The sequence below is a fragment of the Pseudophryne corroboree genome, chromosome 9 (genome assembly GCF_028390025.1).
Source record: "Pseudophryne corroboree isolate aPseCor3 chromosome 9, aPseCor3.hap2, whole genome shotgun sequence".
Lineage (NCBI taxonomy): Eukaryota > Metazoa > Chordata > Amphibia > Anura > Myobatrachidae > Pseudophryne > Pseudophryne corroboree.
In genome coordinates, this window is record NC_086452.1 from 63698199 (window position 1) to 63720373 (window position 22175).

At 43.4% G+C, this 22175-nt stretch overlaps 1 protein-coding gene across 3 annotated transcripts in view; it reads right to left on the minus strand.

The window, feature by feature from the left end:
* Positions 1–17644: 17644 nt before the first annotated feature.
* Positions 17645–22175, minus strand: part of RNF220 (ring finger protein 220) — a 355867-nt gene continuing 351336 nt past the window's right edge. For all 3 annotated transcript variants that reach the window (XM_063939465.1, XM_063939464.1, XM_063939463.1), the window contains 3 exons: positions 21600–21708; positions 21065–21139; positions 17645–18425 (listed from right to left, as the gene is read on the minus strand). In XM_063939465.1, the coding sequence (XP_063795535.1) occupies positions 18354–18425; positions 21065–21139; positions 21600–21708 (256 nt within the window). In that variant the 3' untranslated portion in view covers positions 17645–18353. The remainder of the gene's footprint in view (positions 18426–21064; positions 21140–21599; positions 21709–22175) is intronic.

Below are 22175 nucleotides of genomic sequence, written 5' to 3' on the forward strand. Positions count from 1 at the left end.
CAACAATTCCAGGTTTGCCAGCTGTCCCCAATTTCCAGGGATTCTAAAGATTTGTCTCTGGGATTTTCCTTACACTTTACTATGGGCCGGCTCCACCCGACTGCACAATTTTTTTTATTCTGTAGATTAGGTGCAGTTCTCTAGGTCAGGGGTATTCAACATGCACCAAAATTTTCCTTTTAGGGCATACTAAAATTGTGTCAGGGCTTGCTGGGATGTGTAGTTCCACAGCAGCTGGGGGCTGCGTGTGGAATATCCTTGTTCTAGGCATTACTCTATATTGAAGAGGAATATCTCAAATGCACAAAAATATATAATAAGCAATTCTGTAAATATCTCATTCTGGGATTTATAGTTCACCAACATCCACCAACACATTTCTGTACATGACACGCTTATATGCAACCTACAGTATGTAACATAAGAACACATATAGGACCATAATTATGTCTCATGACACTCCTACCACCAATAGGACTCAGTACATTAGGACATCATTAGAAATCCACAACGGAATTTGCTTGGGCTATATATTATTTATTATTTATTTATTATTTATTAACAGTTTCTTATATAGCGCAGCAAATTCCGTTGCGCTTTACAATTTGAAATAACAATAACAAACTGGGTGATAACAGTCATAGAGGTAGGAAGGCCCTGCTCGCAAGCTTACAATCTATAGGGAAATAGGCATATGTACACAAGGAAAGGTGCTATCTATTGTATAGAATGAGAAGACATGTGAGGATATGTGTGGACTGTACAGAGTGGATGTAATTTGATAGGAAGGTTTATGAAAGTTATGTGGGCGGTTCAGGAATTTGATACGCTTGCCTAAAGAGGTGAGTTTTGAGGGAACGTTTGGAGACTAGAGGAGAGTCTTATTGTGTGTGGTAGGGCATTCCACAGAGTGGGTGCAGCCCGATGAAAGTCCTGCAGTCGTGAGTGGGAGCGAGTAATGAGTGTGGATGAGAGACGCAGGTCTTGTGAAGAGCGAAGAGGTCGGGTTGGGAGATATTTTGAGATAAGCGAAGTGATGTACGTTGGTGTAGTTAGGTTAATGGCCTTGTGTGTGAGTAAAAGTATTTTATATTGAATGCGGTAGAGTACAGGTAACCAATGGAGGGACTGACAGAGTGGATCTGCAGACGATGAACATCTAGCGAGGAAGATAAGCCTCGCCGCTGCATTCAGAATGGATTGTAGTGGTGAGAGTCTCGTTTTGGGAAGACCAGTTAGGAGACTATTGCAATAATCAATGCGGGAGATAATGAGAGCGTGGATTAGAGTTTTAGCAGTGTCTTGTGTAAGGTATGGTCGTATTTTGGATATGTTTTTTAGATGCATGTAACATGATCTTGAGACAGATTGAATGTGGGGAACAAAGGACAGATCAGAGTCAAGGATGACACCTAGGCAGCGAGCTTGTGGGGTAAAAAAATTAATATAAATAAAATAATAATAATAATAATTATAATAATAATTAATAGTCGCCAATGTCGTGCAATTACTCGGACACATTGCTGCTGTCAGTGGCAAACGCAGAATTTCTAAGGGGGGGGGGGGGGGGGGTTTCCAAATGCAATCCACAATCTCTTACTCTGCAGAACATGGAATACAGCATTAATATATAACACTATAGATGGTCTATATTATAGGCTGTATTAAACATATTTACATAATATAAATAAATGGTCAGGAAAAGGTTAAATACACTATAATGAATAAATATACAAATATAATAGAACCAGTATTGCACTTTCTAAGCACACATTCTCCCACCTCATGGTAAGGCTCCTGTCTCTTCTTCCTGGTAGCTACTCTCTGGTCCAGGTCACTGATTGAGGACTCACATCCACACACCGCAGATTGGTAGAAGCAGCTACCACTGGGCACTTGCAGCAACTATGCTCTGTCCCTTAAACTGTATGATGTGGTGGCAGCTCTATTAATCATATTATATACCATTACTATTGTTGTCATAATTTGAGCCAGATGCCAAGAGGAGGGGGGTTTCTGGGCAACCGGAACCCCCCCTGCGTTTGCCTATGGCTGCTGTGATTGGTGCCTCCAGACACATGTCGTGAGATACTGTCTCCCAGGACCTTGGAGTATGACTGTTCTCATCACATACACTTGACCAAACCTGATTATAATGCGCTTTATCTTTGAATTTTAAATCTTACAATCTTACATCACCTTGAGGATAAGAACAGACGTTAAGAATTGCAACCTATACGCCTAAGAAGATACAATTGTGTTGTGCAGTTGCTTAACTCTGAAAAATAGGGACTGTCCCTGGAAATTAGTGTGTACGACATTCAGTACCTGGAATACATCTTTCACAGAATATTTCTCAGCAAAGTAGACTGCTAGTTGTCCAATAAAACAAATACTTAAATAACACATCTAACTATAACCTGAGGTACTTACATAGATTGGCCAGCAGGTGTCAGCATTGCCTAATCCTAAACAATTCTCATTTTTTACCTGTTATTCAGGTGTTTTAGGACAATCCACATGTCCACATGCAAACCAGCAACATTTTCATAGAACTTTCTGCCAGGACCATGTATGCGGTACAGAATATTTGATTAAAACTCAAAGTAATCAAATGATTCTGTGAATAATGTCTGTATAAATGAATGGAAAATGTTCACTTGGTAGGAATATTTATTGACATGTTCAGTATATATAATGTAGACGCCAGACCAGGGTAAGGAGGCAATGGCGCAGTTGCACTCTGTGACTCTCTATGACCTGCACTTGTGCACATGATAATTATTGTAGTTTATTATGTCACTTTGCATTTCTCGTGAATTATTTTTATGACCTGTCTTATAAATAAACCTAATGTAAATACTTATTTCAAGTCTCAATGTAACAGGCAGTTTTAATTAATATGTGATAAAAAGATAAATCGTTAATACAGTAGATGTTGGCCTAGAAATTGTCCATTCTTAGCTTATGGAGCGGGAGCAGCCATGATGATCTCCCAGTGGAGATCTCTCTGATTTATGGAAATATGACGCACAGACAAGGAAAGGCAAATCATGATGTATAGTTGTAACAGCTGAATGATTTCTAGTTTATTTTGTTTTGGAATACTTTCATATTGCCTCCTATGTTTATTAACAGGCGCTCGGACAGGAAACATCCATGCACCACTAACAGCTCTGATTACCTTTATGTGATTAGTTCTATTGTGTAGTATGATAGGAGCACAAACAAAACTCTTATAGCTCTGGCCCTCATTCCGAGTTGATCGCTAGCTGCTTTCGGTCGCAGCGCGGCGATTAGGTGAAAAAGGGGCATTTCTGCGCATGCGTACGGGCCGCAGTACGCACGCGCCAAGTACTTTCACACAAAACTATGCAGTTTTACACAAGGGCGAGCGACGCTTTTCTGTCGCTCTGTTAATCGGTGATTGATTGACAGGAAATGGGTGTTTCTGGGTGGTAACTGGCCGTTTTCAGGGAGTGTGCTAAAAAACGCAGGCGTGACAGGTAAAAATGCAGGCGTGCCTGGGGAAACGGTGGGAGTGGCTGGCCGAACGCAGGGCGTGTTTGTGACGTCAAAGCAGGAACTAAACTGAGTGAAGTGATCGCAAGGTAGGAGTAGGTTTGGAGCTGCTCAGAAACTGCATGAAAATTTTTACGTGCAGTTCTGCTAACCTTTTGTTCGCACTTCTGCTAAGCTAAGATACACTCCCAGCGGGCGGCGGCCTAGCGTGTGCACTGCTGCTAAAAGCAGCTAGCGACCGATCAACTCGGAATGAGGGCCTATGTGTGCAAATGTAAGGAGCTTAGGAAATAAAATCCCAGAGCTAACTGCAAATTACAAGGGATGATCTGGCTATTGTGGCTATTACAGAGTCATGGTGCAATTAAAATAATTTCTTGAACATAGCTATACCAGGATATACTTTATTTAGGAAGGACAGAGTGAGAAGAATCATAGGAGGGGTAGCAATGTATGTGAAAAGGCATAAATTCTATCTTAATACAAAGTAGTGCCGAAAAAACTGAGGCCCTTTGGATGACAATAGAAGATGATTCTTCATATTGCGGTGATCTACAGACCACCAGGTCAGGAAAAGTATCTGGACAAGAACCTATTGCAGGACATCACTAAAATGGCATTAAAAGGAGAGGTATCAATCATGGGAGACTTTACCTGATGTAAAGAGGGAGGTGTCTGTTGCAAGTTCCACTAAAAGTAGGGACATTCTGAATTCCTTGCAGGAAAGGTCCCTCCAGAAACTGGTGAGGGACCCCACTCCTAAAGATGCAGTATTAAACATAATACTTACAAATGGTGACAGAATATCTGACATAAATGTGGGTGAAAACCTGGGATCCAGTGATCATCAAGCAGTATAGTTTAGAATAAAGACAGAGACAGACTCACACAAAAACAAAGGTGTTAGATTTTAGGAAGGCTGATTTTGCAGAGATGGGAACATGTGTAAGTCATTCTTTGGGAGAGTGGAGGAACTTGGAATACGTGCAGGAGAGGTGGGAAAATTAAAAAGTGCAATACTAAAGGCAACAGACCTTTGTATCAAAAGGGTTAGGAAAAGGAAGCCAGTGTGGTTTGCGAAAGAAGTAACAAGTATTGTGCAAGCAAAAAAGATGGTCTTTAGGAAATATGAGCAGACAATCGAAACATGAAGACAAACAGGTGTATCTTGTTAGACAGAAGAAGACAACTCATATCACTTTCAGTCTGAAAGTCCCGGCAATTACCCGGCATTTCAATGCTGGGCCGTCTTGCCAGGACCTGCCTGAACCCCCCCCCCCCCCCCCCCCCCCTTCCCTTCCCTTTCACACAGACATGCAAATTACCGGGTCGAGAGTTTTGATCCAGTAATTTTCAGATCAACACGGGTATTTTGTCTGTGTTAACCCGGGTTGAAATTTTAGGGTCTCCGACCCTGGTAGATTCCAGGGTCAACGTCCCGGGTATTTCTACCGTTTCACACAGAAAAAGGACTCATGTGTTTCATGAAATTACCTGGTGGAACTGCTTCTCACGCTAATTTCATTTTCTGTCTGAAAGGGGTATAATAAGGTAATCTGATGTGTAAAGGCAGAAGCTGAAGAGAAAATGTCAAAGTCAGTGGGCAAAAGAGGTCAAACTTTTTTTGTAGGTATAAAAGTGAAAGGAGAAAAACTCTACAGAGAGTGGGAGTCTTGATGGAAACTGTGTCATCAGTGTCGGATTACCAAATAGACAGAGTAGGCACCGGCCCATGGGCCCCGCGCCTTTAAGGGGCCCGCAACAGCGGATTCAAATAATATTGTTTTGGTCTTGAAATAAAATTCCAATCAAGCTTTCTTAAATTGTTTCCAAAAGATAGAAAAAATTAATCAACTTAAAGAAACTAAAACTTTACATTAAAGACACTATAGAGAAAATACTGTATTAATGTAATGTGCCCATTAACAACCTAAAGTACATAAACCGTAGACATCACATTCACATTACAGTGTCCAGTTCATAGACTGTTGGATGGTAAAATGAAAAAAAGTATTAGGAGATAATTTGCGAGCCCCCCCCCCCCAAACCACAATTAAGTTACAAGTACATTCAAAAAAATTAGGTAGATACAAATATATTTACAGAGGACATAGGGCCTAATTCAGATCTGTTTGCAGCAGCAAATTTGTTAGCAGATGGGCAAAACCATGTGCACTGCAGGGGGGCAGATATAACATTTGCAGAGAGAGTTAGATTTGGGTGGGTTATTTTGTTTCTGTGCAGGGTAAATACTGGCTGCTTTATTTTTACACTGCAATTTAGATTTCAGTTTTAACATACCCCACCCAAATCTAACTCTCTCTGCACATGTTATATCTGCCTCCCCTGCAGTGCACATGGTTTTGCCCAACTGCTAACAAAAATCCTGCTGCGATCAACTCAGAATTACCCCCTATGTGCCATACATCTCCCAGTCAGTCCACGGCTCTGCACATGGCTTTGCCCATCTGCCAACAAATTTGCTGCTACGATCAGGTCTGAATTAGGCCCATAGCCCTAACACAACTCTCAAAACTGAAAGTGGATAAATTAATGGGACCAGATGGGATACATCCAAGGATACTAAAATAGCTTAAAGGGTGCTGGTAACACCATTAGCAGAATTATTCAACCAGTCGCTAGATACAGGAGTAATTCCAGAGGACTGGGAAAGAGTTAATGTAGTCCCGCTGCACAAAAGTGGAAGCAAGGAAGAAGCAAGTAACCAGTGACTAGTGAGCCCTACATCAGTAGTAGGGAAATTGATGGAAACACTCTTAGAAGAAAGACTTGAAGAATATCTGAAATCCAGCAATTTACAGGATCCCAAACAGCATGAATTTACTGGGGTGAGATCATGTCAATCAAACCTTATTTACTTTTTTTTTTTACAGGGTGACTAAAGTGATGGATCAAGGGGGGGGGGGGAGTGTCTGTAGATGTAGCTTATCTAGACTTAAGTAAGGTTTTTGACACTGTCAGGGAATGCTGAATAAACTTTAAAGCTTCGGGTTCGATTTTAAAATGGGTGAATGGGTAAAGATCTTGGTTCCAGGATAGACATCAGTATTGTAGTAAATGGAGTGTATTCATAGGAGGGAAATGTTACCAGTGGAGTACCGCAGAGATCTGTACTTGGGTCAGTGCTTTTTAATATCTTTGTTAGTGACATTGCAGATGGTATTGAAGTGAAAGTATACCTTTTTGCAGATGACTCAAAGGTATACAACAGGGTAGACACTCCGGGAGAGGTGACACAAATGATTGATGATCTAGGTAGACTAGAGGAATGGGCAAGAACGTGGCAACTACAGTTTAAATAAAAATAAAAAAATGCAAAATCATGCACTTTGGTCTCTATAGTAGAACTACTTAGGAGGAAGGGGATCAGGTGACTATTTTAGGGTACTAAAAGGCAGGAAAGCAATGTAACAAAGCAATGAGGAAGACAAGTCAGATTCTTGGTTGCATAGAGAGAAAAATCAAAGGACGAAAGAAGTAATTATGCCACTGTATAGGTCATTGGTACGGCCTCATCTAGAACGCTATATTCAGTTCTGTAGACCACATCTCCAGAAGGTAGTGACATTCGGCATCCCGTACGCCGGGTTCCCATTCCAATCCCCTCAAGAACGATATTAATACATTAGAGACTGTACAAAACAGGGCAGCTAAAATGGTGCATGGCCTACATCACATAACTTACCCAGAAAGACTAAAATCTCTCAATATGTATAGTTTTGGAGCAGAGATGGGAAAGGGGGGACATGATAGAAACTTTCAAATATATCAAGGGTTTTACCGAGGTACCGGAGAGACATTCTCCAAAGGAAGAGAACTAGAACACGAAGACATGCACTGACAATGGAGGGATGTAGGCAGGGGAAACATGAGGAAATATACGTTATGGTAAGAACTTACCGTTGATAACGGTATTTCTCCTAAGTCCACAGGTTCCACAGGATAACAATGGGATATGATGGAGCGACAGCGGATTGGCACCAAACGATCACAAGCTTTCAGTCCTCCCAGGATGCAACGGGCCCGTCCATATATCCCCGCCCACTGTCTCAGGCAAATCAGTTGTATTCCAAAGCATTTAGGCAGGAGCATCATGTAGAGCCCTAATCAGGCGAGAAGAACACACATGCACACCCTTACGTACAAGAAGGAAGAGGTTTAGTGAGTAGAAAGATCCTAAAATCAGGTGCGTCAGGGTGGGATCCCTGTGGACTTAGGAGAAATACCATTATCAATGGTAAGTTCGTACCATAACGTATATTTCTCCGGCAGGGTCCACAAGTTATCCACAGGATAACAAAGGGATTTCCCAAAGCAATTTAGTGGTGGGGACGCTTCTGATTAGACAGGAAAACCTTTCGCCCGAATTCAGCGTCATGAGAGGCAAAAGTATCCAAGGAATAATGTCTAATGAATATGTTAATGGAAGACCATGTGGCTGCCTTACATATCTGTTCTGCTGAAGCACCATTTTGTGCTACCCATGAAGGACCTACCTTACGTGTAGAGTGAGCAGAGACATTATCCGGAACAGGGAGATCAGCTCGAGAATATGCTTCTGAAATCGTCATTCGAAGCCATCTTGCCAGCGTTTGTTTAGTAGCAGGCCATCCTCTCTTGTGAAATCCTAGAGAATGAAGAGAGAATCTGTCTTTCTGATGGCACTGGTACGATCCACGTAGATCCTTAATGCCCGGACTACGTCCAGCAACGCTTCTCCCGCAGAAAGTCCCATACCTGAAAAGCCGTGACTACAATTTCTTCATTAAGGTGGAATTTAGACACCACCTTCGGAAGATACCCAGATCTAGTTCTTAGATAAAAAGTCAGAAAAGAAGAACAACAAGACAGTGCTCCTAAATCTGATACTCTTCTAGCTGATGCCATAGTCAGTGGAAAGAGAACTTTAGCTGTCAACCATTTAAGATCCACTTTATTAAGTGGTTCAAATGGAGCAACTTGAAGGGCTTTCAGGACTAAATTTAAGTCCCAAAGCACTGTAGGAGGAACAAAGGGAGGTTGAATGCGCAGCATTCCCTGGAAGAAAGTGCGCACATCCTGTAAATTGCCAATTTTCTTTTGAAACCATACAGTCAATGCTGATACTTGTACTCTCAAGGAAGCCACCTTCAAACCTTTATCCACTCCCGCCTGAAGGAAATCTAAGACCCTAGAAATTTGGAAAGATTTCGGGTCCATATTTATTTCACTGCACCAATGAATATAGGCCTGCCATATTCGGTGATAAATGCGAGCTGAGGAGGGTTTCCTTGCTCCGAGCATTGTTTGAATTACCTGTTGTGAGAATCCTCTTCACTTCAGGATAGAGGTTTCAAGAGCCACGCCGTCAACGATAGTCGTTCCAGATGCTTGTGGTAACAAGGACCCTGCATTAGTAGATCTGGACGTTGAGGTAGCAGAAGTGGAGCATCCATTGACATTCTCTGCAGATCTGTGTACCAATGCTTTCTGGGCCAAGCCGGAGCTATTAGAATCACGGCAACCTTTGCTTCTTTTATTTTCCTCACTACCCTGGGTAGCAGGATGATCGGAGAAAACAGGTACGCCAGATGAAATTCCCATTTCACTGACAGGGCGTCCACAGAGATTGCTCCGTGATCCTTTGTTCTTGACCCGTATATGGGTACTTTGTTGTTCAGACGGGACGCCATGAGATCTATCTCTGGCAAACCCCACTTGTCTACTAGAGTCTGAAAGACCTCCGGGTGTAGAGCCCATTCGCTTGCTTGAATGGCGTGTCGACTGAGAAAGTCTGCTTCCCAGTTTAGGACTCCCGGAACGAATACTGTGGACAATGCTGGAAGATAGAGTTCTGCTCATTTTAGTATGTGACTTACCTACTTCATTGCTGTTTGACTGCGCGTTCCTTCCTGATGGTTGAGGTACGCTACCGCTGTTACATTGTCCGAGCAGATCTGGACTGGACTTCCTTGAATCAGTGCCATGTATATGGCCCGAAGTTCTAACAGATTTATTGGCAGGCGACTTTCTTCTGTGGTCCATTGTCCCTGGAACCATAGTCTCCCGGAAACTGCTCCCCAGCCCTGAAGCATCTGTTGTCAGGATCTCCCAATCTGATATCCAAAAGGGTCTCCCACCAGGCTAATGACTTACTTACCTTGTGTGAAAGTACCATAGTCTGTTTCTTTATTGTCTGATGTATTCCATTCCATCTGGCCAGAATCAGACACTGCCGAGGTCTTGAGTGGAATTGTGCATACTCCACCATGTGGAATGTTGACACCATCAAACCCATCAGTCGCATTGCTGCGTGGATTGATATTGTTTGACTTTGTAACAACTCCTGAGTTCTTGACTGTACCTTGGATATCTTGTCCCGAGGTAAAAATATTTTCTGCAGACTTGAATCCAGTACAGCCCCCAAGTGAGTCATCCATTGTGACGGAACTAGAGACGATTTTGCCCAATTTATGAGCCATCCGTGCCTCTGCAGACATGTTACTGTCTGTTGGAGATGGTCCAGGAGCATTTCCTGGGATTGTGCTAGAATTAACAGATCGTCGAGGTATGGAAAAATTCTTACCCCTGCTTGCGAAGATAAGCTGCCATAACCACCATGATCTTAGTAAATACTCTGGGTGCCGTGGCTAACCCAAAAGGTAATGCCTGGAACTGAAAATGCTGCTAGAGGATAGCGAACCTGAGATAGCACTGATGGGAAAGTATGTAGGAGTACATATTACTGAATTCTGTTTTATACAGATCTTAAAGTGTCTAACTCCCCACCGCTGACATCAACCCTAGGGATCGCAGCCTCATACTAATCCTGGTGCCTTATGATCTCTAAGGCCTAGCGCTGGAGCACCCGTGGTGGCGGCGTGTCAGCTACTGTTTGGTAGTCTCCTCCCAATACAGTGCGGCTGTGTCCAAATCCCCCGGACTACATGGAACCGATGCCTTACCTTCTCCCCGTGCTCCGGCCACAACCTGGTAATGTCTGCAGGACCTGCTGGTATATCCGACACAGACGCCCGTCGAGACAGCACTGTACACATGCGTAAGCGTTGTTGCGACCCGGCGGAGAGTTGTTGGAGCAACTCTTTCCAATATGCGTATAAGACGCTGTTAGGAAAAGTCGCTCAAAAACATAGTAAGACTATAAAAATAAAATAAGAAAGCTTAGGGCTGCCAAGACCATTGTCCGGCTCCTGCCGCACCAAACAAAAAATTGATTTGCCTGAGCTAGTGGGCTGGGATATATGGATGGGCCCATTGCATCCTGGGAGGACTGAAAGCTTGTGATCGTTTGGTGCCAATCTGCTGTCGCTCCATCATATCCCATTGTTATCTTGTGGATAACCTGTGGACCCTGCCGGAGAAAAATTACTTCACAGAAACGGTAGTGGACAAGTGGAATAGCCTCCCAGCAGAGATGGTAGAGGCTAAGACAGTAGAGCAATTTAAACATGCATGGGATAGACATAAGGATATCCTTACAAAGAAATAAGGATCGAATAGGGTTTAAAGTAACAATAAAGCAGACTAGATCGGCCAAGTGGTTCTTATCTGCCGTCAAATTCTATGTTGTTTTATTTTTCAGTATGCAACTCAATATGGGTTATATTTGCAGAAATTGAAATATTCAACGTGTTCCCTTCTACCGACAATCAGCAGCATTTTGCACATATGTGATGTCTATCTAAATCATTACCTAGAAAGTTCCTAAAAACAGAATAAAATCATAATATTCTGGTTACAATTTAATGATAGCGAAATGCCCAAGGCCAGGGCTGTAACTAGGGGTGGGCAAAGAGCCTAGGGGTCGGGAACCATGGCACCAGCATTTGTCCTGCAGGCTGCTTGGAACAGCACCCTAAAGAGCCGCACTCTGGGCACTCAGCTTCTTCCCAGTCTCAGTTATTATTATCCTTTATTTATATGGCGACACAAGGGTTCCGCAGCGCCCAATTACAGAGTACATAAACAAATAATCAAACAGGAAAACAGCAACTTACAGTTGACAATATAGGACAAGTACAGGGTAAATAAACACAGTTACATCAGCAGATGACACTGGAATAAGTATCAGGTGGCAGAAGACTGCTGGATTTGGTGCAGTTGAAGATTATTAAAGTAAGAAAGGATAAGCACATGAGGGAAGAGGGCCCTGCTCGTGAGAGCTTACATTCTAAAGCCCCACCCCTTCACCGTGACATCACATTTGGGGGGGAGGCGGGGCGGCACAGGCCGAATAGCCCTGCTAGGAGTATCTCTCGCTGGTGTACTGGTACAACAAGGTGCAATCATTTTGAACTATCCGATCACTACTCTGATTGGCTGATTGAGTGAAATTATTAGTGTGGCGATATATAATAATTGTATTATTTATGTAGTGCTTTTCTCCAGCAGGACTCAGTCGCTTTACAAGCATCGAAAACATAGCAGAGATTTAGTATTGCAGCACGAAGAAAATACGTAATAGGCACAACGAGCTTAATGCAGGGTTACGGCAACCAGCTTGATTAAAATGAAGTTGCTGCCGTCTGTTCGCATTACGTAAAGGACACTGCATTAAATAAAAAAAAAAGGTTTCCCATTTGATTTATGAAGGGGAAGGGTCTGGGACTCAGGGTCGACAACAAAAAGGTTGACACACCTTAGGTCGATGCCAATTGGTCGACACACCTTAGGTCGACATGGACAAAAGGTCGACAGGAACAAGGTCGACATGGACAAAAGGTCGACATTAGTTTTTTTGGTGTCGTTTTCTTCGTAGAGTGACCGGGAACCCCAATTAGTGCACCGCGTCCCCCTCGCATGGCTCGCCATGCTTCGGGCATGGTGCCTTCGCTCCGCTGCCGCTTCACTCGGCACAGATTACCATTCCAATCGTAGTCCACGTGGATCGTTAAGTATGAAAAGGTTCCAAAAAAGAAAAAAATCGTGAAACTCATGTCAACCTTTTTCCATGTCGACCTTGTTCCTGTCGACCTTTTGTCCAAGTCGACCTAAGGTGTGTCAACCTTTTTGTTGTCGACCTGGAGTCCGGATACCGAAGGGGAAAACAATAGCTCTTTGTATATAATACGGAATGCATTTTTCTTGTATTTCATTATAATGCATATGGAACATGCAACTTTCCAGTTACTATTCTCTTCTGTGTTTATAACACTTTGTTACGTTTTTTACATGGTGCATAGAAAGGCAGGGAGGTCTCTGTGAGAGCCTTGTCCTCACTTTGCCAGTCTGCTGCGCATATGCAGGTCTCCGGGAAAATGGCCACCAAGAAAGGGACTGCAAAATATCTCTATAATGGTGGGCTAACCCTTAAAATACTTGTGTTCCTAATAAAGTAACAAAATCAGCAGTCACAGATAGATAGATAGATAGATAGGATAGATTTATGGAACACGAACATTGTATCAAAGTTACTGCTCTCAAGTGTATTCATTATGCAGCATTTGAATCTAGACCTGAAACACGGAGACACACACAGAGATTTATACTTGTTTAATGTCAAATGTAGTTAACAAATGGTAATGACAAGTAGCTGACTCTGATATAATATACACGGACACACGTCATTAACACGACTGAAAGCACCATCGCTGGTGTCTTTGGGCAACTTTTTTTTTTATTATTATATTTCTCAGCTTTTTCCGAAGAAATTCAGCTTTCCATTTTTTTATTTATTTTCTAACAAAACAACAAATTTCCACAAACTCCCCAACCGTAAAGAAAATGTACAAAATAAATACTGGGAAAACACCAGATCTTTACATCCGGCCTCTGGCCCCACCATGGGTTTCTAAATGCTGGAAGATTTCGGCACAAAATGTTATGGATATAACCCTCAGTGGCTTCAGTAGGAGGAGCAAAAGTATTTTGGAAGAACAAAAGTAGGAAGATACTCCCTGCGGAATGCATAATATCTGCGCACACTACACGTTACAATTTCAAATCATGATATATTTTTTCATCTTCTATGCAGATTAATCAGTCTGCCCCTATTTGGTGTGAATGCAGCTGTTTAATAGTGTACAAATGAGTCCCTGTTGCTCTAGAACAGTGGTTCTCAAACTCGATCCTCAGGACCCCACACAGTGCATGTTTTGCAGGTAACCCAGCTGGTACACAGGTGTATTAATTACTCACTGACACATTTTAAAAGGTCCACAGGTGGAAATAATTATTTCACTTGTGATTCTGTGAGGAGACCTGCAAAACATGCACTGTGTGGGGTCCTGAGGACCGAGTTTGAGAACCTGTGCTCTAGAACACAGGTTCTCAAACTCGGTCCTCAGGACCCCACACAGTGCATGTTTTGCAGGTCTCCTCACAGAATCACAAGTGACATCATTAGCTTCACCTGTGGACTTTTTAAAATGTGTCAGTGCGTAATTAATACACCTGTGCACTTGCTGGGCTACCTGCAAAACATGCACTGTGTGGGGTCCTGAGGACCGAGTTTGAGAACCACTGCTCTAGAACACAGGTTCTCAAACTCGGTCCTCAGGACCCCACACGGTGCATGTTTTGCAGGTCTCCTCACAGAATCACAAGTGACATCATTAGCTTCACCTGTGGACTTTTTAAAATGTGTCAGTGCGTAATTAATACACCTGTGCACTTGCTGGGTTACCTGCAAAACATGCACTGTGTGGGGTCCTGAGGACCGAGTTTGAGAACCACTGCTCTAGAACACAGGTTCTCAAACTCGGTCCTCAGGACCCCACACGGTGCATGTTCTGCAGGTCTCCTCACAGAATCACAAGTGACATCATTAGCTCCACCTGTGGACCTTTTAAAATGTGTCAGTGCGTAATTAATACACCTGTGCACTTGCTGGGTTACCTGCAAAACATGCACTGTGTGGGGTCCTGAGGACTGAGTTTGAGAACCTGTGCTCTAGAAAGTAGCAGAAAATCTTGTTCTCAGGGATAATTTACAAGCAGCACATTGTTGGAGTGTTTAAGGAAAATATTTAAAACAGCAAGTCCATCCATGGCATATTTTGCTTTGACTAATATTGGCGATTTAAATCTCCTGCTTTAAGCTTCCACTTTATCGCTTATGACTTTGTTTTGTTTTTTTGCTAAGGATTAAGATCGGTTTGGTCTTAGCCTATATATCAGTTCTGTGTATCATTTTTGGAGGTGTTTAAAAGAAAATATAGGGAGGGATAGCAATATTTAACTGCGATAACTACGTTGTAATACTTTTCTAGGCTTAAAGTAATGCTTCAGAATTAAGTGTATGCCTCTGATGGTTTTATAATTTACAAATGGATGAATCTGCCATTACCGGGCAGAATAGATACTCGCGCACCATCCTCCACAGCACTAATTTTATGGGTAGAAACGCCACCGTCAGAGGAATTTCATTCCCCTTTCTGGCTGAGCTCCTGTTTTCTACGACAGGGGACCATGTGTATCTCCCATGATTGTGAACACCCCAGAAAGTCGGTAAAAGTATGCATTTTATATCTATAGATTTATGGGTTTATATATGTTCTATATCCTCTAACCAGGGCCTGGAAGACAACATTTGCATCTCTCTGTTCTGTTACATGAAAAATTGATTAAAAAAGTGACTAAAGAAAAATGGCTGCCAAATTAATGACGCAATAAGTAGTAACCATCGAAACACTGATCATTGGAATGTTATATGCCATTAAGTACATACAGGCTGTCAGAGGTATTATAGTGCACAGTATATAATAATTCAGAATAATCTGTGGAATTACACCCACCTTGTAACTGCACAGAAGGCAGGGCAATGTACTATTATGCTGCTTTCAGACATGTGACCCGGGAATTTTCCAGGTCTAGGAGCCGGTAAATTCCCGGGTCTCAGCTCCGGCACCCTGGCTGGGAAGAGGGTTGGGGACCCGGGACTTAATCCCAGGTTGGTTCTTCACACATGCAGATATACCTGGTTGATGCGCATTCATGTACAAAAGCCCAGGATTTAGCTGCATGTGTGAAAGGGGTATTACAAAGCTACTATTACTATCATAGTTATTAGGGCAGCCATATGAAGGGATGAACCAATATTCATGAGACTACAGCCTATCCCTTCTTTGAGAACCAGTAACCTCACTGTCAGACAGTGCCTCGTGCCTCAAGGGTTGTCCCAGTGCATTAATGGGCTGAATGCTCAGAAATAAGGTTATCTCATATAATTGTTGCCTGCAGAGGATATATCTGATTTTTATATATAAAGGACAGTAAGATTTATGCATGATACAGGTCAGAGACAATATTTCATGCTGAAAAGCAGCAGGTTTTTTAGGAAGAAATGTCACATTTTGGGGTGACAGCTTTCGGGGGTTACCCCATCGACTGGCATCCCCTTTATACCTTGCAGTGGTTGTCCTGCAGAACTTGTTTCTGTTCCTTTATATTACAGATCGTGACGGAGGGGGAATATTTATACTTCTTTGCAGATGAAAAAAATAATTGAATAATAACTTTTTTTTATCCGATTTAAATTTTAGAGTAAAATAACTTTTTGTCATCATTTATTTATTAGCCTATTTAGTTTCTGGTCTCAGTGGTGCAGATGTATTAAGCCTGGATAAGTGATAAAGCAGTGATAAGTGCTAGGTGATAACACACCAGCCAATATATAAATCGACAGGCGCTGACTGTCTGGTGCGTTACCACTTTGCACTTATCACTTCTCCAGGCATAATACATCTGCCCCGGTGTAACTTATGCTCTGGATGTTGTGAGGGGGTGTGTGTGTGTGTGTGTGTGTGTGTGTGTGTGTATATATATATATATATATACATATGTGTGTATATTTATTTTATGGGTTTGTGTTCATTTAAAAATATTTTCTCATTTAGGACTGTGGACACCTGTAATCTGCCGGTTATAGGCTGGTACTGGAGATATCTCTATAACACAGTCTGTGCTGCACTTACACCTTAATAAGCCTTTTCATTAATTACAAGTGGTTGGTATTTGTGAATATTCAAATTGCTGCCAGAGATTAGGACCCAACATGCCCCAGCAGGATGCAGAGGGGTCCGACCAGCTGGAGGTCACTACAGACCATTGCATAGGGTGACAGCTGCCAGAGATCCGGGTCACTAACGTACTAACCTACTAATTCCCTTCCTGCCAACTCCAATACATATCGAATAGAAATCAATCTCATATTCTTAACCCTTCCCTGACAAGCAGTAAGGAGGGGGGAGCCAGAGGCAGGCACAAGCTATGATTTACAGAGCTCATCCCTGCAGTAAAAGGGTCAATTAGCAGTCACACTTCACTGCCTCCAGGCTGGAGCTCAGCTGTGAGCTTGGGCCAAGGGATGAGATGCGGCTTCTTTCAGAATAATCATTGCAGCATCTCCGGTGAGGACAAGACAATAAAAAGGAGGAAAATATTATTTTGGAGAAAATGTAACAGAAGACTGAGCAGATCCTAGAGTATTTCACTTTATGTCATCACTGTGATATTGTAGCATCTGTGCTGCACCGGGACACATCTGCGTTACTTGTGCAGTTGGAGGAGACCGTTGTGAAGTGGGTGACACCCGTTACCGCCAGTTTGTCCCATTGAGGCAATATAACTTACTACTAGAAGGGAGAACGGGAGGCGCACAGTATATAGGAGAGGTAAAAGATCTGTGTGAGAAAACAAGAAACCACTGTCACATGACGTCTCCTCAACGCCAGAGAGCCGCTAGCAATACGAGCAAATTGGGGAGAGTCGGTCGAGGCAGCAGGAAAATATAAACCCGATAACTGGCGCGATCGGCCCATAACACCAAACCGGACACGTCTGCCTCCTAAGCCTCCAGCAATTCTAAGCCACACTGTTATCACCTGTAGTCTCACCGTAACACAGCTGTTCATTAGCAGGGGGCATCTGCTTTGCAGTGCGGGAAGGGTTAATTCAGTGCTGAGTACCTGACGCGTGTGTACGGTGGGAGTGACGGATTTACAGATATGCTGGAATAATACATTTCCCAAAGAAAAAAAAAATCCCCAAAATAAATTACATTTACATTTTTCAACCCATTCTGGAAAAGCAACAAATAATAAAAATAATAAAATAAACCCTTTAAAGGCCCCGTCCCATAAAAGGAAGAGTATTTAGTAACATTTTGAGTCTATTCAATTTATACACAACATTGTAAACATATAATTTATATTACATGTGCTTCGCATATCTTTCAGTTTTCTTCTTTTCCCTGCTTTTTTTACAGTTAAAACAAAATAAAAACCACATAAACAGCGCGGAGGGATCAAAACAAAATCAGAGGAACTTTATAAAACACAAAAAAAGAAAATGGTCATCGTGGTGTTGTCTGTACAGGTCTCTGCCGGAAGCCCACCGCCGCTGGCAGGCTTGTGGGGTTATCCAGTTTTGCAGTCCAGAGTGAAGATGTGGAGAGAGAGTGCAGTGGGAAGGTTGATGTAAACAAATTGAACAGGGGCTGCGAGTTCTCGGCCCTATCCGGTCCTTCGGAGACATCAAAAATCAGCAGCAGGTACAGAGAGAAGAGAAAACCTGGAGAGTGCTGCGGGGAATCGGATCTTTTGCGGCTTCTCCCCGTTAGTGCTAAGTGGAAGGAACAAAGCGGGTCAAGGTTCTGGAAGTCACAATAGTTCGGTAAGTTCGGAAAAGTGTTTATTTCTCTTTCAATGTCATTTGCTCCACTACTTATAAAAGTGTCTTTGAGCTTCCAAAACTACCACGATCACATGACAGACCCGGACAAAAAAACCTCAGGCTCCAGAAAGCGGAGTAGTGAGGACACAAAAGGGGTACGAGTCCTGGGGGTGAGATTGGAGCAACATCAGTCCCTCTTCACAAGTAGACGCGTCTCAGGTCACCTGGTGATGTGATGGTGTTACACTGCGGACACAGCTTCTTGGCGCCCTGCGAAGCATACAAGAGGCACTTTACCACCAAACGTAAGAGGGAGATACTATATAAAACTCATCCTATAACATATAAACAAATACCCCCATATAATAAAAGTATTTTATGGACTTAATACAAAGAAATACAGTTTAACTAGCAACTAAGAGGTTATGTAATGGGTTCAGATTTCACGAAAGCAGACAGGACTTAGGCGAGACTGCTGTTAAATTTAAAGCGGCAATCTTAACACAGTTATAAGGCTGATTGAGCCTTGTAACAGATTGCCGCTTTAAATTTAGCAGCAATTTTGCTGAAATCCGTCTGGTTCTGTGAAATCAGAATCCCATTATGTAAGCCCCACAGTGTGGGACCACCAACTATGAGGACCCTAATAGCTGATTATTTTTAAACCTGGGCTCTGCCCCAGCCCATCACCTGCCGCCAATAAGGACCCTAGCCTCAAGAGCCATAACCAGTCACACCTGCCCTACTAGGCTCATTGTGTTTGCGGGGTGAGATATTGGCCTCTTTCATCCACTTTCATATAAAAATGCTTTCCTTCTGCGTGCTATCCCGTGCCTCCCCTTCAAGACTATTAAAATCCAAATTGTTTATTGCAAAGTGTAAAAAAGACGTTTTTTAGTCACAGTGAATGAGAGTACACAGGACAGTTCCTCTGTACGGCATTAAGTGCATTAATTACTGGTTTTATATCGCCCCTTTTATTATATACACTTTATTCACTTTCCTGGATGAAAAAGGAGATAACTTTATTAGCACAACACAGATCTGACACATGAAAATCCAGCTGTAGCCGTTAAATTAGTGAAGGGGTAGGTGCAAAGACGGGGTATAAGAAAAGGGGGGTAACTTTTGAGGTAAAGGAAAAGTGGGCTGAGGGCGAGGGGGGCGTTGTTGGAAGGGGTAAAGGGCAGACTTAACGAGATTACACACATCGACTTTGATCAAGACACAAAAGCAGCGAGGCGTTCCAAGGCTTTTATTGCAGTCTTCAGGCTACGTTTTAATGGTTACATTAGTAGTGAGCTATTTCAGGCAGGGAGGACTGGTTTAATAAATTGAGGTCTGGGCGGTGGGGGGAGAGAGGCTCGTGGAACATGAGAGGATGCTTATTAATTGTTTCCCAGCACAAGTGCCAAGTTCCGTAATGTGTGTATGTTTCTGATCCTCCGGCGAGGAACACTCAGACCACAATACGGCCAAGATACAGCACTGCTACAAATAGCGCATTCTGGCTACAGTCGCCACTAAATCCCTGCCAGCGTCCAGAGCTACCATCACTACCCGAAGCTGAAGGTGGCACACAGTGGATCTCTGGCAGGACATGTGAGGACTGCTGGAGAGCCACAGGATGGCCACATCCAATCTAACATCCTGGCCACATCCAACATATTACATCCTGGCAACTGGACAACAAATGCTTTGCCAGATCCATCCTGGTCCTCTTCTCCTCCCGAAATCAAAAAAGAACAGCACCTTCCCATGTCTTTCCTCCATGAGACCACTGAGGACGCTATTCCATTGTCTACGGCTGATATCATTTACTCTGCCAAGCAAACTTTGTCCTAGTAATACATGGAAACAGAAGTCTCTGTGTATGTGTGTTCCTGAACAGCACTGATACTTTATATAAGCAGACTTTATTGGCACCCTAGAGTGTATGGGAGGCGGTCACAAAACAGACGCCGGAATCCCGCTCCCTTACAGTCCCCGCCCCCCCAGCAGACAGTACACAGGCACTGTGCTACAAGCAGTGTGCTGGTTATATTATTCATACCACAGGGGGCATCAGCGAGCACACAGGCACTGTGCTGGTTATATTATTTATACCACAGGGGGCAGCAGCGAGCACACAGGCACTGTGCTACAAGCAGTTTGCTGGTTATATTATTTATACCACAGGGGGCAGCAGCGAGCACACAGGCACTGTGCTACAAGCTGTGTGCTGGTTATATTATTCATACCACAGGGGGCAGCAGCGAGCACACAGGCACTGTGCTACAAGCAGTGTGCTAGTTACATTATTCATACCACAGGGGGCAGCAGCGAGCACACAGGCACTGTGCTACATGCAGTGTGCTAGTTAGATTATTCATACCACAGGGGGCAGCAGAGAGCACACAGGCACTGTGCTACAAGCTGTGTGCTGGTTATATTATTCATACCACAGGGGGCAGCAGCGAGCACACAGGCACTGTGCTACAAGCAGTGTGCTGGCTACATTATTTATACCACAGGGGGCAGCAGTGAGCACACAGGCACTGTGCTACATGCAGCATGTTCATTATACTGTAAAAGGTCTGTCAGCATCAACAGTCCTAATACAGGATGGTCTCGCTGTAATGTCTATCAGAGTGTGGTCAGAGAGCCCACCCATAAACCTCCTCAGGACTGTTTTAGGAGACTGACGTGACCCCAGCAATTAGAAGCATGTGATCTTAGCCCCGATGCACGCAGCACATGAAAGAGCCCCAGTAATGATGTGAGGTAGAAGGGAGGGGATGTGGAGTAATCTGCCCGGAGGAAGGACTGCGCTTATAAAAGAGGCAGCAGATTTTCTGTTCTGTAATTAGAGCCCGGTAGATGCCGCCTCCTCCCACCCCGGCCAGCTGTGTAATGGCCCAGAGCCTTACCAGAGTCCGCAGCCAGCATTCCTCGCAGTGCACGTGCCAGCACTGAATGGACGTCAGGGGCATTGTGTAGGAATCCTGGCGAGAAAAGATGGGGAGATTAATTGTACAATATTCACCACAACCTGCCATTAACCCTTACACCGCCGGATCTCATTACTCAGAACATTCTCTTGTTGGAAGATGCACCATTCGCTGGCACAATTTTCTCCCCTTGTATCCATTACCATCACAGAAACCGACCACTGATTGTGAGAACGCGGCACGTGGGATTCACTAGCACAAGTTACCCCCATACTGTTTACACTGGGTAAGTAACGACCATACAAGCCACAGGTTTAAGGACAACTGTGTCTACCTTTAATTAGGCCACATTCTGGTCACTGAAAAGTAATCAGGTTGAAAGAAGGTGCAACTGCAAATCAAACCATCCGCAAAACGAGCCTCCCCACTGCAGAAATGATGGCACACTTAGGGGACGCTCCCTGGGAGAAGCGCCATGTTCCCACTGGACGCGGCGATGGACAGAGCCACTCACCATGCAGATCAGGCATTTGTAGCGGTCCCCTCGGGATAACTGTCTTTCCAACTCCCGGATGCGCGCTTTTAATGCTTCAAACGTCGTTACTGCGGAGTCTTCTGTGATCCTGAAATGAGAGGAAAGGGATTTTGGGCTCAGTGCTCACTACTATTAATCAAATAAAAAGTTTTTTTTAAAAATGCATCTTTTCAGGCTAAAATATAAATATAAAATTTACAGGTAATGCCTGTTCACAGCAAAGAGACGCACTGTACGGCCCATGCAGTGCTGTGGAGGAAAGTATATACGGAACGCTTGCGTGCCTCCCGATACGTTAAAAATAACATAGGAGCCAGGACCAATAAGCAGCATTATACCAAATACTGGATGAGGTTATGTCTTCACACGCAGTATAAAAGGTAACTCTCAGAATCAGACAGCCAAGCAAAATATCTCATCATACCTGTAAGTCTTCCAGTGGAACTACAAGTCTCAGCATTCCCACCTACTGGCTATGACTCACAGGGGCAGATGTAGTAACCTGGAGAAGGGATAAAGACGTGTAGTGGAAGGTGATAACGCACCAGCCAATCA